The 20,614-nt window shown below is 30.8% G+C and overlaps 2 protein-coding genes across 3 annotated transcripts; both read left to right on the top strand.

The window, feature by feature from the left end:
• The first annotated feature begins 466 nt into the window (after positions 1-466).
• Positions 467-5,959, top strand: LOC137822954 (beta-1,3-galactosyltransferase 7). 2 transcript variants are annotated; one of them, XM_068627990.2, is made up of 11 exons: positions 467-923; positions 1,049-1,145; positions 1,247-1,299; positions 1,409-1,617; positions 1,753-1,816; positions 3,241-3,313; positions 3,405-3,525; positions 3,651-3,738; positions 3,827-3,952; positions 4,716-4,825; positions 5,383-5,959. In XM_068627990.2, exons 1-11 carry the CDS (start codon positions 832-834, stop codon positions 5,529-5,531), a joined length of 1,182 nt encoding a protein of 393 aa, XP_068484091.1. In that variant the 5' UTR covers positions 467-831; the 3' UTR covers positions 5,532-5,959. The 2 variants fall into 2 exon arrangements, with proteins under 2 accessions (XP_068484091.1, XP_068484090.1); XM_068627989.1 differs by having other exon boundaries at positions 472-923; positions 1,400-1,617.
• Positions 5,960-7,259: 1,300 nt separating this feature from the next.
• LOC137822953 (vacuolar protein sorting-associated protein 9A) lies at positions 7,260-13,884 on the top strand. The gene is made up of 5 exons (XM_068627988.2): positions 7,260-7,666; positions 7,755-7,902; positions 10,134-10,304; positions 11,985-12,164; positions 12,811-13,884. Exons 1-5 carry the CDS (start codon positions 7,575-7,577, stop codon positions 13,633-13,635), a joined length of 1,416 nt encoding a protein of 471 aa, XP_068484089.1. The 5' UTR covers positions 7,260-7,574; the 3' UTR covers positions 13,636-13,884.
• Positions 13,885-20,614: the final 6,730 nt, after the last annotated feature.

The following is a 20,614-nucleotide window of genomic DNA, read 5'->3' as shown; positions in this document are numbered from 1 at the left end:
TCTCTATGAAAAAATCATAAATTAGTAAACTTATCAGCACACGCATTTCCTTCACGAAAAATATGAATTTAGATATTTTATAACCATCATTGTGATGCATATGTTAATTATTTTATCTATTGTAAAAAATTCTATCCATTATAAACATATTTTTATTATTTGATTAAATTTATTAAATTTGAGTAAGTTTCATTCTTTATTTAATATTTTTTTAATTTTATAGGTTTTGATAAATTTCAATCAATAAAAAATATACGGAAAAACACATTAAAGAATAATTAACAATTTTTCATATATAAGTTATTTGTTATTTGGTGATTTAGCAATACTATTTATCTTCAAATCCAAAATTCATAAATAGCATACACATATATATATATATAATTTATAAAAAAAAAATATTTAACTTAGATGTGGTATGAAAAAAATGTTAAAAACCATATAGTAGACCTAATGACATTTATTCCAGATGAGCAGAGATTTAAATTCTAGGTTTGACTTGCGAGACAGTAGACGCCGTATCTTACGAGACACCCACATTGTAACATTACCTGCCAAACATTTGACACCAACACAGAGGATATCTATTGTATTCGACACATTGGAGCATCACGCTACTGTAACTGCTTTAACAGTCGTCACTATTTATTTACAACACGGTTAAATTCCAAATCTTGTAACCTTTCTATATATTAACCTCTTTTTCCACATAAATAATCGTATCTGCGTTGCAACTTCCTACCTCTTTCTCTTCTCGTTAGACCCATTCCTCCCTCCCTTCACATTCTTCATTCCCAGCAAACTTTTCCTTTCAAACACCAATTTTTCAACATGAAGACCCGCACCTTTACCAAAATCTCTGCATCATGGATTCCCATTTTCTCTGTCTTTTCCTTCATTCTTGGTATGCTCATCACAAGCAGGTATCTCTCTTGAACTCTCCCCTTTAATTGTTTTAAGCTGTGAAGATGTAAACTTTGGTTGGTGGGGCTTGTTTTATGAGAAGTTAAACATCATGGTCCGATCCTGGGAATTTGTTTGACTGCAGGATGTGGGACCCACCTGAATCAAACGGGATGCTTATTGCGCAGCATCAGCGGGACCAACAGCTGCAAGTGATCTCAGGGGACTGCGAGACCAAGAAGGTATGCTTCGGTTCTTCTGTTTCCTGTAAGGTTTTTCACAGCAAAGTGTTTCGTTTTGCTTTGCTTTGGTTTTTGAAATCTTTTTGTTTCTTTCCCATCAGATGCAGCCCAAGGATGCAGTGAGCGAGTTACAGAAGACCCATGAAGCCATCCAGTGAGTGCCGCCTAGATTCTGTTTCAATTTCTTCAGATTTGTTTGAAGTTAAAGTTTTTTTGTTTTCTAATTATTGATGTTTCTTTAAATTTCTTGGGAGGCATGCCAGAGCTTTAGACAAACAAGTTTCCATGCTTCAGATGGAGTTAGCAGCGGCTAGGAGTTCTCGTGAAAGTGGGATCTCTGATTCGAATACTTCAACCACCACTTCCGAGGAAGGTGCTCAAAGGAAGAAAGCATTTATAGTGATTGGCATAAACACGGCTTTCAGTAGCAGGAAGAGGCGTGATTCAGTTAGAGAGACTTGGATGCCTCAAGGTAAGAAGAAAAATATGTTTTTAGGAGTCAACTATAAAGGCACAAAAAATTCTAAAATGGAACCATATTCATAACGCCTATTTTTAAGGGGGTAGTTGCCCTAATTCATTTCTAAAATGTTGCGTTTGGTATCAGGTGAACAACTTCTTCAGTTGGAAAGGGAGAAAGGAATTGTTATCAGGTTCATGATTGGCCACAGGTAATTCCGGTTTGGTCAACTGCGTGAAATTATCAAGACAGTGTTTGGTGTGAACCAAGAGAGAATTATAATAACACCTCTAGAAAATAATGGGACATTAGTGTTATTATTTGAGTTAATGTAACAACACAAAACGATCGTTCTTGTTTGTTTACCAGAACAAGGTTGTCTCTGTTAACATTACTATCTAACTGCTAGATAAAAAACATGGGCACCTTTCAAATGTTCATTATGCGTAATCAACATTTTGAGTGCTTACCTAGTTACCTTAAAGAACTATGATTGACTACAAAGTGGCTTCTAATGTCAATTGTCCCCTCCGCAACCCCTTGTTAGTCAAAGACTCTTGCAACATATCTAGTTCAAGTTGTCCCTTCCTTTGAAGTTTGAATCATATTATTGCTTAATTTCTCTCTTAACATGAATACTCATTGAAAATATCGACTTGTTTTCTTCGATCATTTCCTATTCCGTTTCCTTTATAGCCTGTATTGTGCCTAAAGCATAAACATAATCAAATTTACCACTTAAAATGGTATTAGACTATTAGGTAGCATGTTTTTAAAATACTGGGTTACGACCATCCTAAGCTAGAGTATGGGGTTAACCATGGGTGCTTTTTGCTCCATGATTTTCATCAAGTAATTTAGTTGAATCTCCCACGAGTTTATCTTTTGTTTATATTCTGTGTGATATAGGAGGAGGATATGATGCTCACATTAATGGATACAAGAGGTTGTCAGCAGTGATGCTTTCCCCAATGCAGTTTTTAATTAGAGAATTAAAATTAAATACATTGAGATTGTATTGACTTTTATCTTATGATGTCTTCTGTGTTGATAACATGCCAATCCTTTTTTATACTAATCAAAATATTTGCTAAATTAGGAGACACATAGTGAGATGATAAGGAAATATGAAAACCAAGGAAATAGGAAAATTATTCCTAAGAAATAATTTAAGTTGCTCTAAAATATTCTAAGATAAAAGATTAATATTATGAGATATGTTTCATATATTGTAACAGTTGTACTGCCCATACATGTGAGATCGAAAAGGAAACTTATGAAACTAATATTAATTTCCATGTTGAGTCAATATGAAATATTAATATTTTTATCAATTTCACCAAATTTATTAGTATAGAGCCATAGACTAAAATCTACTTCATAATATTTTATCTATAAGAAGCACATTTTAGTATAAAAACTGAGTTTTGGAAGTTTGGTTATTATTACCTGTGCACACGTCATAGTAATTGTTCCCCTTTTACTCTTCACTCTTTGTGAAGGGATGGTTATTGTTACCTTGCCAAGAAACATTTTAATTTACATGTACATTATCCTAAGTGAAAGATGAAATATTTATATATGTGTTGCTACTTAACGTTGCTAACATGGGAGATATTGCTATTGTTGTCTCAGTGCTACTTCCAACAGTATTCTAGATCGAGCTATTGATTCCGAAGAAGCTCAGCACAAAGACTTTCTTCGCCTAGTAAGGCAGATCATTGTTAATAAAAAAGAGTGTGAGAAAACATTGGATAATCTGATTGGAGTGTGATATTTGATTTTTCATTATGTTGTAGGAACATGTTGAAGGTTATCACGAACTGTCTGCAAAAACAAAGATTTTCTTTTCTACCGCAGTTGCAAGATGGGATGCTGATTTCTATGTCAAGGTGGATGATGATGTCCATGTTAATTTAGGTACATGCTATCTCAGGATTATGGATTTCTTGTTTTTCCTGGCCATTTTATTTTCTTTACCTACTTCCTCTGCCCCATTTCTCTCACAAATGAGCCTCAATATTCTAACATGTGTTGCTGTTTAGGTGTCCTGGCAACAACCCTTGCTCGTCACCGATCAAAACCCAGGGTCTACATTGGATGTATGAAATCTGGACCTGTCCTTTCTAGAAAGTAAGTCCACTGTGCTTCTGGCTACCCTTCTTCTATGCCCCTCATTGTGGTTTTGTATTTATGTTTCACTTTTGTTTCGCATCTTAAGGGATGTCAAATACCATGAACCCGAGTTTTGGAAATTTGGAGAAGAGGGGAACAAATACTTCCGACATGCAACTGGGCAGATATATGCAATCTCTAAAGATCTGGCCACTTACATTTCCATCAACCAGTACGTGTGATTTTTTCGTACATTAATTGACTATTTTCTGATCTCTAGGCCACTTCTATGTACTTTTTTGCTAGATAATTTGTGCAGGAATAAGTCTTCGTGCAAGATGATAGTTCAGAATTTTTTACTGAAAGAAAATTATTTTGCATGATGTTGGAAAGCTGTCTTAGTTGTGATCAACCCTATTCCGTTTTAGTTGTGTTCTCTTTGAAGCTGTCTTAATTGCAGTGTCTAAGGTGACAATTTAGTTTCATATTGACTAGAGACATGACTTGAATAAAACTTATAAAAGTTTGGGGTGCTTTCATCTTATAAGATAGTTTTGTAAAGGTGAATTAAGCTTTAAATTTGTATTTTAAGATGGTATAAAAGTCTCTCTTAAATCCATTGTTGGTTCACTGCCATTTGTCGTGTTTCAAGCCGGTAGCCCTGGGCTCGAAGGGGAAGTTTTAAAAAAATATTGTGGTCACCTCTATCCAAGAGTTGCCATATAATCACAGTCTCAATGATGGTGGCTTAGTCCCAAATCAACTGAAGATATAAACCTTAATAGAGTTTATTAATTTAATTTTGTTAAATTGAATCGGACCTATTTCTAAGTCATGCTTTGATTAACACAGGAAACTTTTTCCATGACAACTTAAATTGATACTGATATGAAATTTCAGCTCAGGGATCAGTCCATGTTTATATAACCAGTAAGAATTATGATGGAATATTGTCTGCTCAAGAAATTTCATGTGGATCCTAATTATGACTGCAGGCCTATTTTGCATAAATATGCTAATGAAGATGTCTCGCTTGGTGCATGGTTCATTGGTCTTGAAGTTGAGCATATTGATGACCGCAATATGTGCTGTGGAACTCCTCCAGGTATATAACCTGAAAATATGTAACCAAAAAACCGTCTCTAGTCTCTACTGCAATAACGTTTTGGTACTTAGAACTAGTTTTGTTGACTGGCAAACACTCTCTACCCTTATATGTTCTTGCACTTAGCTAGAATTTATGGTGTTGTCTTGTTGTCACTAATATATAGCTTCTTGATATCTCTTTCTTCAAGTTGTTCTTGATAGAATCTGCTTCGGTTTAGTAAGCTGGAAGCAATCATAAAGCTCCATCATTAGTAAAATTTAAGGATAATCTGAACATGAACTCAGTTTCTTAATTCCCCCATCTCACTTTTTTTGCACTTAGCTAGGAATTTATGGTGTTGTCTTGTTGTCACTAATATATAGCTTCTTCATATCTCTTTCTTCAAGTTGTTCTTGATAGAAGCTGCTTCGGTTTAGTAAGCTGGAAGCAATCATAAGCTCCATCATTAGTAAAATTTAAGGATAATCTGAACATGAACTCAGTTTCTTAATTCCACCATCTCACTTTTTTTTTCTTTTGGAAATGATCCTAATTTATGTTTGATGTTTGTGTAGACTGTGAGTGGAAGGCACAAGCGGGTAACATATGTGTAGCCTCATTTGATTGGAGCTGCAGTGGAATCTGCAAGTCAGTGGAGAAGATTAAATATGTCCACTCAAAGTGTGGTGAAGGGGATGGAGCTGTTTGGAGTGCTTTATTTTAGAAATTTTCAGAGGAAGATGGTTTTGTTATGTGGTTTTGAGAGAGACTAATTATTTAACTGCAGCTGGAACAAAGGCATTTTTCAGTTTTGAGAATGATAATTTTCTGCAAATAGCTAGATATAACATGGAGGATCTGGTAAAGTATTGAAAGGTGGTGAAGAAGGCTGGTTCATAAATTTTTGTGGAAGCTGAAGGTTGTAAGCAATTGCTTGGATGTGGATTTGAGGATATGGATATGATGGCCTTCCAGTCTTAATTTTTAGTGTGGACCGTTGTGGGAGGTATGACAACTGTTGAAGGTGTTATATAACAAAGTCAATTCTATTTTATAATTTTAGTTTGTTCCTTTTATACAATGTTTTTGTCCATATTTGGACTAGATTGGTTGTTATGCCCTTTGTAATGAAAAACAATTTATTCATAGTTCTGCTAATGCGTTAAATTTGATCACTATTTGGATGTAATAAAAGGACAAACTATAAAATATTTTTACGTTTGATCGTAAATATTATTTCAAACATCTTCTGGGCACTCACCTTATTATGAAAAGCCATAGGAAATGGACATTGACAAAATAAAAATAGCTTCAACTGCTTCAATATATCAGCTCAAAGTTGCCTTGTGATTACAGCTGTCTCCTCCCCTACCAAACCTTGTCACTGTCAATATGAATAATTATCTTACAAAAACATTTTTATTATACTAATCAGTAAAAGTATTATCGTCAATTCATGAAAACTAAACTATAAAATTTCAACGGAAATAGTTTAATTAATAATATTATCTGTTATTATTAATTAATTTTAATTTTAGTGTACGAACTACGAAGTCTTCTGCTTAACAATTAATCAATTAAGTAATTTTTGTTATGTATTTGGATTTCACTTAAGAAAAGTTGAGTTGAACTTAATTCAAAGTGGAAAAAATTTATTGAAACTTTTAAGTTATTTGGAATTGAAGTGAATTTTAGTTACAAATAAACAAAAGTGTTCAAGATGTTATTAGAGTGTTTAATAAAAACTCATAATTAATTTAGATGTTCTAACTAAAATCTAAATATATCCCGTGTAATAAAACGTGGTTAAGGTTATTAATTGTATGAATAATTTGGTATCTAAAGGATAAACTCTACCAGTATACATGGATATGATCCAAGCTATCATATAAAAGAAATTTAATTTTAGCTTTAAATGACATGGGATTATTATTGTAATTAATGAGTTATTCATTATATTTTTGTATATACATTTATATAATCTTAATTTAATAAAAACTTTTGGCACATGGAATACTAAGTGATTAATGCCTTAGTATAGTTTAATAAACATAAGATATTATTGAATAATTGTAGAATTATTTTTTAATCAAGTAGATATTCACCCACTCTTTGAAAATAACTTTGAACTTCATGATAAATTATATATATATATATATATATATATATAAAAGTTAACTCATATATATATATATATATAAAAGTTAACTCATATATATATATATATATATATATATTAATAAAAAGAGATATTATAATATTTTTCTATTGATTATTGAAAATAAAAATATTATTTCAAAGTAGTCCAATTATAAAATTATTATTAGAGAGGTACCACGATCAATAAATTAATCTGATTAATTTACTACTAGTTTAATGTTAAATATGTAAAACAGATAAAAAATGGTATTACTAGTTTAATATTAAGTACGTGACTACTAGTATCTTTCTTAAACAATGAATTTTTAAAAGAGGAAACAATGGTAAAAAGTTTAGATGCAGAGTGGTAATCTTAGAATTTTAATTTCCCTCAAGTGTCTATATTAATTCTCATTGGATAGCACTAAATCTATGTTAATTTCTAAACTTATTTGTTGCAGTTATCATTTCATTTAATGATTATTATTAAAAATGAATTTATTTATATATTATAATAATTATGGAGGGGAAAACATGGAATAAAATGTCTAGATTTTGTGTGAAATGAGATGGTAATTGTGTTTGATCGCGTCCTCCGTCTTGGGCGGTGTCAACGAGGCGGCGGAGAATGGAAAACGCCGATGTATTCTTGGGCTTACAGGACTTCCTCGAGCGCATGCGGCAGCCCTCCGCCGCTGAGTTCGTTAAAGCAATCAAAAGGTTTCTCTGAGCTCTCATGCTTTTTACATTGCGATCACGATTTAGGTTTGGAATCGGAACCCTAACTAACGAAGTGAGATTTTCGCAGTTTTATCGTTTCGTTTTCGAACAATGCTCCTGATCCCGAGAGGGACAGTGCCTTGGTTCAAGCGTTCCTTGCGAAAATGGAAGCGGATTTCAGGGCTCATCCACTTTGGGCTGGTTGCTCTGAGGAGGAGCTCGAAAGTGCCGGTGAAGTCAGTTTCTGCTTAACTCTTAACATGCTTTTTCTACTTGTTGTTCGCTATAAATGGAGATACATTTCAATTTTACACTAACTAATCAACTAACTTACTTATTGTCACCTCACATTGAAGACATTTAAAGTTTTATGTTCTGCGCTGGATCTCGGGTTGATTGAATTGGGTTATTTTTATGATCACTACTACGACTCGCTCATCCTTTCGTGTCCTATTTACGTTTTTTTCCCCTCAATAATGGTGAATTCTGTAAGGCACAGATGAAGATCCAAAGTTTTATACATAAAATATAGAATTGGATTGAAGACACCAGACATAAGGCAGAAATGTTAAGGAAGACTAGCGGGTCTTCCAATAGCAGTATAGCACTTATTAATTAATGAATTGCTGTTCTGGAATTGTGTCTGATTATCTGAGATGATTATTTAGTCCTTAGAAACGTCGAATTTGCGTGAGATGTTCATGAGCACCAGAAATCTAGTGGAAATGAACCAATCTGAATCCTCATCTTATGGCCTGCCTAGAAAATTTGTTCTTTAATAATTAGAGGAAAACACTAAACGACTGACGCACCCCAGTGCCAGAGGCTCCTTGCTTCGTGAAAGTATTGGAGAGGATAATTGTACAGTTTTTTTTCTTACATATGCCAAAAAGGCCTTGTCTGGATTTGAGCTCATGACCAACGGTCACCAAGGTGCAACTTTACCGGTGTGCTAGGATTTGCAATTAGAGGAAAACAACAAAAGCATAAAATAATTCTTCCAGTGCTTCTGTCAGAAGTTTAAAAAGACAGTTTTTGAAAAAAAGGCTCTGAAAAAAAGCTTTATCGTGAAATCACTTTTAATTTTATTTTTTTGTTTTAAAGCTTGTTCATATATGCACCTTTAGAAGCTAGGCAAGAGCTTATGTATTGATTCAAATACAGACAGGCTATGGAAAATCTGCATGTCTTAGTTCGAAACGGTGTTGTTAAATAGCGTTGCAGTAGCACTATAGAGCTTTTGCATAGAGGAGTTTCATGGAACCGTGATTGCGACTCTGTCTACTGTTGCTATTGTTACAGCATTCATTTTGCATCCTCTTGTCATCTCTGGCAATTCTCCAGCCAATTGGACTTTTAACATCTTGCTTATTTTATTTATTTTTATCTGCATACAAAGTAATTTTTTATACTTAGATAATTTATATATCATATATCTCAACTGTTATGTAACTTCCGCGATATGCCCATGACTCAATCTGCTATATGATACGGTGGATTATTCACTTTCCGCTATCAAACACTTTAAAATCTGACTTGTGATATTTGCAGTGTTCTTTTTTGCAGTCTACTAATTTCAATATAGGATCTTCTAACTTGTAGAAATTTAGTTGGGAATTTGGGTAATCATCGATACAGTCAGCATAAAAGACAACACTTAAAAAATTAATGTTTACTTCTAAAAATATTATGCTAGCATACGCAAGTTAATCTCTCATTCACTATCGGTTTGCATTTTTCTCCTTAGCTTTCTTAATATTTACTCTTTTGTGTTCCTTAGCATTACAGAAATACTCACTCATTTATTCTATTATTTAATCCCTTGTGGGTGCGTATTGTCTTGCAAGCCTGGTTTTCCCTGGATATGTAACTCACTGTGATGATTCATAGCTGGGGCTTTAGGTATGTGAGGTCCAATATTGTAGAGAAAATCAGAATGAAATAAATATAGTTTAATTTCTATTCACATGAATGTCACTTAAACTTAAAGTATGCAGCAAGTGACTGAGACACAATTTTTTTCAAAAATTTGTTAGGCAATTTATAGAAGGTTGTTATTCTTTAGTTTCAATATTAGGTAAATAAAACTTGGACTGCCGCCGCACCTAACATTAACAAAGGGTTTTGATGATGCACAACGTGTGTATTCTAGTTACACAAGTATTTTTGGATAAGAAGCATGCAAGTTCAATTCCACTTGATCTGCCATTTCTTTTATGAAAGTCGTATTATGAAAGTTCATTCTTTTTGGTTTAATATTCCCTGGTATAAACAGGTGAAATAAGTGTCAATAATTAATGTTTTTTTTTCTTCTGGAAAACAACACGAATTCATTCAAGTAGAGAATCCAGTGTTAGCTCCTGCACCTACGTACTTTGTTTTTCATAGAAAACTGTTCTATATTCTTTTAGTATATAGTCTTCTATATTGACTGGTTGCTTTACCTCTGGACTTTGATCATTTACAGGGGCTTGAGAAGTATGTCATGACAAAGTTATTTGCTCGTGTATTTGCTTCAGTTCCAGATGATGTAAAACTTGATGACCAACTTTCTGAGAAGATGGCTTTGGTTCAACAATTTGTTCGACCTGAAAATTTGGATATCAAGCCACCATTTCAGAATGAATCATCGTGGTTGGTGAGTCCCATTCAAAAGTAATCTGACCTAGCTCACAGTATACAATTATCTATTACTTAAAAAGGGACACTGTATTTTATGTTTAATGAACTCTTCTATCATCTACTATTGTTGCTACAACATCAATCTCAAATTCTACCCAATTCTTCTCATATCTCTTGTATTGTGGTTTGGTTTTTAATGCAATTGTAACATTTTTGGTATTTGCTCTATCATAATTTAATTGAACTTGTTGAAATTAAATAATTAATTTCTACGTTTGAACCCCCCACAACAACTACCTGTTTCTTGTTACTAGGGACATAAGCACCACGGACAATGTGTCTATGTTCATATCATAGGGATCCTTATTCTTGTAATTTAGTTTTAGCATGTTATAACAGCTGGCGTGTTCTTTCTCCAATTTTACTTATTTATTACTACTATTGCTTTTTTATCATTATTTCCCTAAGCCTTTAGATTGATTAGTTTTTGGGTATGTCTCACTTTTGATTTTAGATTCATTGGTTCTTGATTGTCCAATTTTTTCTTCAAAATAAGTTTTACGGCTGATGTATCCTTGGGCCTTTACTAGTTGGTAGTCAGTCAGTATGTAAACATTGTATCAAATCTCAGATAGTGATGTGTAGCGGTCAACTCTGATAATGCTATCGCAGGAAGTAGGTTTTATATAGTGTGCGCTACAGACCAATTAGAAACTTGTATTACTTTTGTTGATATTTGTATGTTTTGTATTACTTTTTGTTAAATCTGGAGCTGTAAGAGTATCGAAAATGAAGACTTGGATTTCGATGATGATTAATGATTAAGAATTCCAATTAAAGAAACTTGTATGGCTTTTGTTGATATTTGTATGCTTTGTATTACTTTTTTGTTAAAATTTTTACTATTTTTGAGTAGTTATATGTATACATCATAAAAGTTATAAAAAAAGTTTCAGAATAACGGCTATCCCACTATGGTTATTTGGGCCAGCTGCTATCCAGGATTTAGAACTCTGACTGGAAGCAGGGTGACCATGATTTTGAAGGTTATAATACTAACTAAATAGCATATACTACACCACTCTGGAAAGGTATACAAAATTAAAGAGTTTCATAATAAATTAAGTCACAGTTTATGCAGCAATCACAATCAATCTAGGAGCAATAAGAACGAAGGAAGGACTAACAAAGTTTAAAATAGAAAGCTGATGGTGAAATTGACAGAAAAAGAATATAACAAATGTGAACTGGGAAGTCTAGAGGAACAACAAGGAACATAATACATGAAAGAAAAAGTGTGAAGGAACAGAGTTCAAAACAGGAAACTTTTTGTGGAATATTTTTGCCTAGGGGAAATATGGGTTTTTGAACGCTATATCATGGTAGTGCATCTATATAGCACACAAAAAACTGCTATATTGCCATTATTGCGACCAGAATTGTGGCAATTGAGAACTGTTCGCTATTGGAATACTATATCCGCTCTGCCATAGTGCCACCGTTGACTCCTATAGTTGTAAATACAGAATTTATTAGTTGCCAGCAGCAGTTGTCAAAGAATCTTCCTACGCTGTGTACTTGTGTTTTTACAATGATTTGGCTGCTAAAATTTACTATTTTGACATGTTCATGGCTTTCTTCATATACTTCTGTTTTCTATAAATGTTATTATATGCTATCATTCTTATGGTGGCAGCTCGCACAGAAAGAATTACAGAAGATCAACATGTACAAAGCACCCAGGGACAAACTTGTGTGTATTCTGAATTGTTGCAGGGTTATTAGCAACTTGCTGCTTAATGCTTCGCTTGCTTCCAAAGAGAATCCTCCGGGAGCTGATGAATTTCTTCCTGTGCTTATTTATGTAACCCTAAAGGTAATCTTAATGTTTCTTAACAAATTGATACGTGCATAATTGTCAAGTAGAAATAATTTTGCTTGATAGAATGCTATTATTACTTGCACTTTCCATAAAATTATGAGTATGACATGTGAATGTGTGCCTCTATAATTTAGTATTTTCTTTGGTCTATTATGCACATTCTTGCTTATTTCCTAATAAATATTTGACGTGGTTGTTGAAATGTCATTTTGCATGCACTGGTCCGGTCCTCATGGCCCGGCCATATTGCCTGAATGTTCCATTAATTCTCGCTTTAAAGAACTCATTGAGCTGCTCATGGTGCCCAGCTATATGACCTTTTATTCTGAAATGTTTACTGTCAAAATTATTTTATTTTAGTTTTTGCTTAAAACTGAATTGATGAAGCTAGACAATTAGACTTTTGTGAGACTTAAGAGCAACTACACGACTTTTGTGAGCTATACGACCTTTTCTTCTGAAATGTTTCCTAAAAAGGATGAAATTTATATTTTTACGCACGGCATACCAGAAATTAGAAAAAATAATGTTAACTATAAGAGCAACTATATATTCTCATAAACTGTATTGTTAAGTGCCACTCTAATGTAATATTCTTGATTTTTACGTTTGACAATATCTTCTAAATGATACTATGCAGGCAAACCCTCCACAACTGCACTCAAATCTACTGTACATACAAAGGTTTAGGCATCAGTCTCGATTGGTTGCAGAAGCAGCATATTATTTTACCAACATGCTCTCTGCTGAGTCCTTCATCTCAAACATTGATGCAAAAGCCATTTCAATGGATGAAGCTGAGTTTGAGAGTAGCATGGAATTTGCTCGTGCTATGCTTTCAGGCATTTCAGTTGATACGCAAGATCCCGGTTCACCATATCAAAATAATGGACAGCATCCAATAGCAGAACCCACTAGGCACAAAAATAAAGCTTTGAATGATAATAGGGACCCTGCACTACAAACTCCGTCCTCTGTGGCAAGATCAGAAAGCAAGAAAGTTGCTTTTGCAGATGAATTACTGATCACAAAAGTTCCATCCCTCTCGGATTTGGAGAATAAAGGGGCAAGTATGATTTTGAAGGAGGACAAGTTGAATGATGTTTTCGGGGAGTTTCCATATTTGTTTGCTAGTGTAGGAGATCTAACAGTAAGTGATGTTGAAGACCTGCTAAATAATTACAAACAACTTGTTTTCAAGTATGTCTCTCTTTCTAAAGGGTTAGGCGTCTCTCCAACATCCCAGCCGCCAGCCGCCCAAAATAATTCTGAAGACCGTGTTGAAACAACAATAGATTCTTCAGACGGTGTTCATCTAGATGAGAATAATAAATCAGAAGAAGCTATTGATACAACAGAGGATAGTTCAGATAAAGTTTCTCCTATCGAGGAGAAAATAATTGAGTCTGGTCTGCCACAGGATGAGCCAGCTGCTCCTGAGGAGGGTGATGCCCCGCTAAAGTAATCAGAACTAGCTTCAACCGTTTTCTCCCCCACCACATACCCCATATTTTCACCTTTGTGTGTAAATTTATATGATATCCTTTGCGTGGTATCTGCTCTCTTTCCTTGTGTTAGGGATGGCCATACCATGACCAACATATGCCCTCTGTAACATTGTTCTAAAGTAGATTTTAGAACTGCAACGAATAGAAATTTTACGTTTCGTTGTGATGCAAAAAGAATGCGAAGATGTGAATCTGGTTTTGTTCAATTAACCCCCCTATAAAATGAAAATTGATTTATTCAAAAGAAAACTAAGGCCTAACATTCGTACATAATGCCAGTTGCATCAGCAAGTACGGAGAGCTGAAGTTGCGGGGGACACTCATCATGAATCAGGAGCTGATGATTAGAGGTTGGTTACGTATACTTCCCTCATTATTCCAAATTTGTTGTAATGTTGGATGTGAAAAAAGCTCTTCATAAATGGTGGTATGTATTGGTATATATTTCGTTTCCTTGAGTGTTTAAATTCAAAATACATGAAGAGCAGGAAGCATGGAGATTGGGCATCATGGGCAGAAAATCCAGATCAGCTTCCGTATAAGGACGTTCTTGCACCGACTAGATCTAACCCAATCATCTCCAATCTATATAGATATCACATGGAAAAAAGGAAAAAAAAAAAAAATAATGTATATGAGGAAAAGGACATACATAATGCATGTGCAGTTCTGGTTTCTTTTCCATGTTTTTAACTGAAGGGTGCTTGATTAGAAATTAGGAGGAGATACGTGAAATCATGCCCACCGTATCAACTTAATAGATTATGCTTCATTTGACGACGCTGGATAGCACCTATGCTTTGTCCCTTCCTCTTATATTCTTATAATAACTTTATTCCCTTAATAATGCACCAATTACATAACCTAGCCCCCTTTTACACTACATGTCTCCTTATTAACTATTAGTTCTGGTCAATCCTATTTCTACGGACGAGTTTCACTGTTCTATAATCTGTCTAGAAAACTCACAACATAACCTTCTGCACCCATTCTTATTCTAATTAGAATTTGAAAATTACAGTTCTTTCAAATATCGAATTGAATCAAACAGAATCATTTTATGAAATAGTTGGATTCGAAATAAATCTAATGGTTTTGTTCCAATTAAAAATGCTCTGTAAAACAGCTCGATTTGAGTTGAACGGTTTGGTTAATTTCATGTTTAAAACATTATTACTATTTTTAAAGAACCAAACTACTAAATAATTTAGTGTACTAAACAGTTGGATTTTTTGCTTGCTTTTGGCTTGGACTAAAAAGAAGTCTGGTTTATTTCATACCCTACTTTCAATGCTTACAACACATGCCAAATTCTTCTGTAAACAAGAAATGAATTGGATAGTTTGAATAATAATCTATTATCACGTAGGTGCATTGTGGCAGAGATCGCAGTTCAACGACATGTATGTCCTCTTCTTTAAAGACAATCTTTTGTAATAGCTATGTTTATTTGTTTACAAGTAGGTTCACTTTCACTACCAGGTGTTACATGCCTGTTCCACTTTACCATTGTACTATGCATAATTGTTAATTATTTTTTTGAGCCGTTTACATTGGACACTGACTATGTTCCCTTCTTTTTTCGTTTTGTTTCCATTTATTTTGGGACACAATCTACCAAGGTTTTGGTCTCTTAACACCTTCAATCTCTCCATTCCAAAAGCATGGCAGTTATGATTTTTGATTGATAACAGAGAAAGTTGATTGGAAAAGCAATTTCTCTTGCTTCTCTTGGAAGTTATTCAGCCATCATAGTACAAAGCAAAATATTGTGAGGCAGGAAAGTGACAGGATCACATGACCAAGCTAACATCGATATGAAAATGTGTGAATCAAAGCAATTGTCAAGACTCTGCTCAACATTGCGTGCCTCCAAATTCAATTTCCCAACAATTCCCCGTTACGTTTGTTCTCTCCAATATATATATATATATATATATATATATATAATGACACATTTCATTCTCTACTCACTTCAAGGTTGTGGAAACATATAATTAATCATAATAGTCTTTTAGTGTACCTGTTGCATAGAATAAATGCTGTTTTATATCATTAAAATTTATAAACATTTAAAATATATTTAGATTTATGATAAACAATTTATATCGTTTTGCGATCAATTCAAGTTAGAATTAAAGGTATTGAAATGATAGATTAAAATACAAAAAATCAAATAAAAAAATCTAAAAATTCTCCTAAAAAACAGTTTAAAACACCTTGTCGAATTTTACATTACTCGAAGGCTGAAGATACTTAAAAGTTAATAAGCACGACATTTTTCATGATTTCCTCTCCTTAATCAGTAAAACAAAATTTTGGAATGGGAATGAGCCTCCCATAAGATCATTGAGTCTAAACCAGTGTGATAATTTAAAATACATGTTTTTGAAATGTTTTACGTTAAAACGGTGCTTTAAATGTTAAAAAAAATTAAACGTATCTAAAATTATAACACAAGTGGCTTGATAATTGAATTTTTTAATTAAGATATATATAGTTTGATATTCAATTTGAATATAAATTTATAATTAAAAAACATTATTTTACTTTAAAAATGGACCGATCGATTGAAAAGTTAAGATATTTATGTGATAGAAAATAAAGAGTTGGAATTATTAGTGTTGGAAGTTGAAAGTTGATTTACTTTATTTAGTATAAAAAGTCTGGTTATATTATATTTTGTAATTTATAATAGAACCTAAAAGCCAACCTTAACCGCACGAGATGTGAAAAGAGTGTGATCACGTGCCTCACACATGTAGACACTGATGGCATGTCGGCCGCAAACAACGTTCCCAATCTAATTTCTCCCCACGTGATTTGTTCCCCTTTTATTTCTTTTTATTACTTTAATAACTTTATTTATTCCATTTTTATTTTGGACGTGTTTGACTAAATAAATGGATAAATTAGTGAAAACTATAACATCATTTTTTCTCTGTATTTACAATTTTTGCGTCTTTCATTTTCGGTCTTCACTTGTGTATTCTGGGTCTACAGCACTTGTTATTTCTGTGTCAACCGTCACTATTTTTTCACATGCATAAAAAAAACTGATATTTTTATTTTATATTGTTCCGACCCAAATCTGTTTTGAATTAAATTTGTTAAGATAATATTATAAGACTCAATCATTATTATCAGTTTTTGAGATTTTATTTTTAAATTTTTTTAAAAATTAAAGAAAAAAATGTGTACTGAACTTCACTCTTAAACAATATTAAACGTACCAGAACAATGATAAATAAATATGTAAATTTTATTTTTTTTAAACGTAAACATAAGATTATTTATATAAGTTAAATTCTCTATCTACTATTTACACTTTTATTTCCACATCTAACACCTTTTTGTTTTTATTTTTCTATCTAACACCCTTTTATTTTTATTTCCCTATCTAACACCCTTTTATTTTTTATTTCCCTATCTAGCACCATTTCAAAAATAAATAAATAAATAATAAATTGTTTTTTTTTATAATTTTAATTTTGAATGCATTAAAAAATAAATATTTTTAATGTTTAAAATAGTTAAAAATATAATTAATGAATAAAGAAATAAGTTTTTACAAAATAAAAATAAAAAAGTAATAAATTTAAAATGTTTAACTTAAAATTTTTCTTTTTTAAAAATGAAGAAAATAAAAAATTAAACTCTAAAATCATAAATTCATATTTATTTTTATTATTGATGATCTAATCACGTTAATTTCAAGTAAAAAATACATAACATAATTATAAAAAAAACAAGTTGAATAAAGACTGATATGGACATAAGAGAACAACATGACGGAACAAAAAGATGTTCATATTGTCAAACACCAAGACGCACATAAAGAACTTATCCCAACATTACTGGATTATGCACTTTTCGTCATTAATTATGTTTCATTTCGCACAAACTATTTAATGTACCATTGAAGAAAGTATTAAATGAATGATCATCTTTAATTTATTTTCATTTTTATGACCAACATATAAATCACCTTATATCTCTTATATTTATCTTATTTGGATTTTTTTATATCTTTTATCTTTATCTTATTTTGTTTTGTCTTTATTTTATATCTTTTATGTTTTTAGTTATTATTTTTTTTCTGCCATTCTTTATTTATTTTTGTTTTTATTTTATTGTTGTTGTTTTTATTTTCTAAACTTATTTATTTTTTCATTTTTTTCTTCTAATTTTTAAGCATTAAGTGTAGCATTTGCATTAATTTTTTTTTAGGATTTTGTATTTAGGATAGACACTTCAATATTATTTGTGTGTCCACTATTAATTAATACTAATTGACTTTGATTTTTTTATAATTATGTCCTGTAACTTTTTACTTGTAACTTTTTACTTCAAATTAACATGATTACATCATCAATAATAATAAAAATAAATAAATATTGATTTATGTTTATAGATTCAACTTTTATGTTGTTGTAGAGTTTAAGTTTTTATTTTCTTCATTCTTAAAAAAATAATTTTAAACTAAACATTTTAAATTTTTTATTTTTATTTTGTAAAAACTCATTTCTTTATTTATTAATTATATTTCTAACTATTTTAAAAGTTAAAAACATTTTTTAATGCATTTAAAATTAAAATTATAAAAAAAAAATTATTATTTATTTATTTATTTATTTTTGAAATTGTGCTAGATAGGGAAATAAAAACTAAAAGGGTGCTAGATAGATAAATAAAAACAAAATAGTATTAGATAGGGAAAAAAAAACAAAATGATGCTAGTTAGAGAAATAAAAGTATAAATGGTGTTAGATAGGGAAATAAAAATAAAATGATGATAGTTAAGAAAATAAAAGTATAAATGATAATAGATAAAGAATTTACGCGTAAAGTCGTTACGGATTTTGATTCTTCGAGGATGCATGGGAGTTTTAGATTGGTTATAGCAAAAGAGTTGGATTTGTACTGAGACAATAACATACCTGTATGTTTATTTACTGCAAAACAAAAATATTTTCAAACTGGAGAAATAAATAAATTATTAATAAAAAACTAAAGACTAAAAAAAATAATATAGTTTATTATTTTTTTAGAAAAAATAACCATATTTTATGTATATAAAAAACAACGATATGTAAATCATCTTAAAAGTTAACTATATTTTTTTTCTTCTCTAAAATTAATTTCTAATTAATAATATTTTAGTATTGTAAAATAATTCAGATTTATCTTAATTTTAGTTAAAGTAATTTTTTTATATCTCAATTTTTTTTCTAGTTTAGTTCCATAAATACGGCTTTGTAATTATGTGTTATATGAGTTAAATAGATATTTTGTTCGTCTAAAATTGTAATTATATGCTTGATTTGCTAATTAAGTTCATTTGGAAGTTAAGACTTTCTTAACTTTGTCTTATTTTTCATTAATTTTAAAAATAAGCATAGGAACAAAGGTAAGAGGGGTTAATTATTTTTTATATAATAATTTGAATCGATTTAGATATGTTGTTATGTTTTGAGGTTGATCATTAAAACTTTGATGAATTTACTAGATTTTAGTGTTATTGTGATTAATTGGAATTCAAATGTAATTATACTACTCTATCTAAAATGAGCTGAAGTTGTATTAATATCTCACACTCATTAGAACTTCAAGTTCTAATATAAAATCTTCATTTTAACAGTATTACTTTGTCATGACACTACTCCAATACAAGACTGTAAACAAAAATATAAATAACTCAAACTATTTAACTTTAATTAATTAATTAATTGATTAATTGCTGGTTCAATTTCATTTGTTCAGTTAAAAAATACAAATTCAAACTTAAAATTACATTTTTAATTGTTTAAATCGGTTTAATTTAAATTTATAGAAAATTCAATTACATTTTCTTTAGTTTTCCTTTTTAAATTTTTTAATTAAATTTTTTCAAAGAGATCCCACTACTAAAAAATTATTAAATACCAACAAAAAATAATTAATTATTATATTGACTAAATTAAATATTATTTTAGATACTATTAATATTTAAATTAATTTTATTATTAATAAATAGTTTTTAAATTGGTATCTAATTTATTATTAATATTATTTATTCTAAAGTTATTCAGTAAAATCTTATAATTAATTAAATATAAATTTAAAAATTAATTTAAATATTTGTATATTTAAAATAATATTTAATTTAATTAATATAAAAGTTAATTATTTTTAATCTTTAAAATTGATTTCTGTTTTGTGTTTTAGTTCTTACTAGTTAGATAAGACAAATTTCTGAATTATTTTATTTAATCCACTATACATCTGAACTTACATACTAATATATTATTAGAAATGTAAATTTATAAATTGATTATTATTTAATATTTAAATTTTAAATAATAAAAAACTAGTTTTTTTTTAACACCCAAATTAAGTATTCTAGTATTAATTTTTTAGTTGCATGATTTATGATCTCATTTAAGATTTTTCTTACATTAAATTAGTATATTTGAATGATTTTTTTGTTACACAATCTAAATATGGGAAAAGGTAGAAATAAGTAAGAGTGTGATAAGGTGGGACCACCGCGAAAACACGCCAACAAGATTACCACACTTTGACTGCGCCACACAAAGTCAAACCTACACATCTCAAAATTTGAATTCATCTATCACCATATTTAATTTTTTATTCTATTCACTGTTTTCAATTTTTACTACAATTAATTTCCCTTGTATTTTAATGCAAAACACACCAGCTTTTAATTTCTTTAATTTTAAAAAGTTTGAAAATCAATTAAAAAATGTTTTAGTTGTAACTAATAACTATCATATTATATTTAATATTGCTTTGTAAATTTTGATTGTGTTGATTATACATACAAAGTGAAGACTACCATTGAATCAAAATATCAAATTAAGTAGTGAGAAAAATAATAAGATATACTATGCATGCATGTCTTATAAGTAGTGTTTCCTCAGAAAGTAAAAAAAA

The sequence above is a fragment of the Phaseolus vulgaris genome, chromosome 9 (assembly GCF_051622355.1).
Source record: "Phaseolus vulgaris cultivar YP4 chromosome 9, ASM5162235v1, whole genome shotgun sequence".
Lineage (NCBI taxonomy): Eukaryota > Viridiplantae > Streptophyta > Magnoliopsida > Fabales > Fabaceae > Phaseolus > Phaseolus vulgaris.
Note: the sequence above shows the minus strand (reverse complement) of the source record. Positions and strands in the feature narration are given on the sequence as shown.